Source organism: Eimeria mitis, genomic scaffold, assembly GCF_000499745.2.
Source record: "Eimeria mitis Houghton genomic scaffold, Emh_scaff1439, whole genome shotgun sequence".
In the NCBI taxonomy this organism is placed as follows: Eukaryota; Apicomplexa; class Conoidasida; order Eucoccidiorida; family Eimeriidae; genus Eimeria; species Eimeria mitis.
Genome location: NW_013569244.1, coordinates 6,401 through 7,820, shown reverse-complemented (window position 1 = coordinate 7,820; position 1,420 = coordinate 6,401). Strand labels below are relative to the sequence as shown.

Genomic DNA, 1,420 nt, shown 5'->3' with positions numbered 1-1,420 from the left:
CCCCAGGGAAACAGCAGTATCTTCTTTGTTGCTGCCTCTCCTGCAGGCTAATTAAATATTTTAAATAAACTAATGCATCTCAATCACCACACAGCAACCCTCAGAAGGGCCCCCTTGGGGGCCCCCTGCTGCAGGGCCAACACGGGGGGCCCCGGGGGCCCCTGGGTACATAGGGGGCCCCCATGCTCAGGAGTTCTCTGCTTTCGATCCCCCGCTGCACCTGCATCTGCAGCAGCAGCAGCAGCAGCAGCAGTAGCCCCGGGCGCGCCGCCGACGGCGTTCACTTGGTGGGCCCCCAGGGGCCCCCGTGCTGCTAGGGTATGGGGGCCCCCATGGGGGCCCCCATGGAGGCCCCCACATTGTGATGAGGAAGGGGGAGGGGCCGCTAGGCAATTGGCTGTGTTAACCTCCTTCAGGGGCCCCTTAGGTAGCAGCCGCTGCAACAGCAGCAGCAGCAGCAGCAGCAGTAGTAGTAGCGCAGGTCACAGGGACAGCGGCAGCAACAGCAGCAGCAACAGCAGCAGCAACAGTAGCAGCAGCAGCAACAGCAGCAGCAGCAAAGGTAACAGCGATACAACAACGCCCCGCAGCAGGCGGAAGGGGACCGCCTACCTGCCGCCACCTGATTTGTTTGCGTCTAAGCATCTGCTGCAGCAGCAGCAGCTGCAGCAGCACGTGCAGCAGCAGCTGCAGCTGGAGAGGGAGAAGCAGCAGCAGCAGCAGCAGCAGCAGAAAAGGAAACAGCGCATATATCTTCACCCCGCAGTGCAAGGCGCCAGAAGGCCCTCTCCTGCTGCTAAGCTCGGTGCTGCTGCTGCTGCTGCAGGAGCAGAAGAGAGGTCTGCTGCTGCTGCTGCTGCTGCTGCTGCAGCAGCAGCAGCAGATGGAGCAGCAGCAGCTGATAACAGTCTTGTTGCACTGGATCAGTGCGACATCGATGGCCTCGATAACAACAGCAGCACCGACAGCAGCAGCAGCAGCAGCAGCAGCAGCAGCAGCAGCAGCAGCAGCAGACGGGGCCTCTTATGCAGGGCCCTGAAGGCCTCTCTTGCTGCCCAGGGGATCCGATCCCTCACCGAGGTGCAGCGAAGGGCAATACCACACATCCTTGCAGGTACAGCAGCAGCAGCAGCAGCAGCAGCAGCAGCAGCAACAGCAGCAGCAGCGGCCGTGTTGCCATCCCCCTTTCCCCTGCAGTCTGCTGCACAGCTAGCTATGGCTAGCTGTAGCTAGCTGCGGCTATCCATGGCTAGCTGCGGTTATCTAGCTGGCTGTGGCTAGCTAGCTAGCCACAGCTAGCTAGCTAGCCGTGGCTAGCTAGCTAGCTGTAGCTAGCTGAGGAGCAAACAGCTGTAGAGGGAACGGGGTAGTGTACATGCGCCTGAGATAGTCTCCATCGCCCTCTGTGTTGCTGCTGCTG

At 61.0% G+C, this 1,420-nt stretch overlaps 1 protein-coding gene across 1 annotated transcript in view; it reads left to right on the top strand.

Moving 5' to 3' along the window:
* Positions 1 to 1,420, top strand: part of EMH_0037010 (ATP-dependent RNA helicase, putative) — a gene marked incomplete at both ends in the record, with an annotated part of 6,589 nt that overhangs the window by 3,596 nt on the left and 1,573 nt on the right. Inside the window, one exon of the mRNA XM_013495144.1 lies at positions 417 to 1,114. Coding sequence (XP_013350598.1) covers positions 417 to 1,114 — 698 coding nt within the window. The remainder of the gene's footprint in view (positions 1 to 416; positions 1,115 to 1,420) is intronic.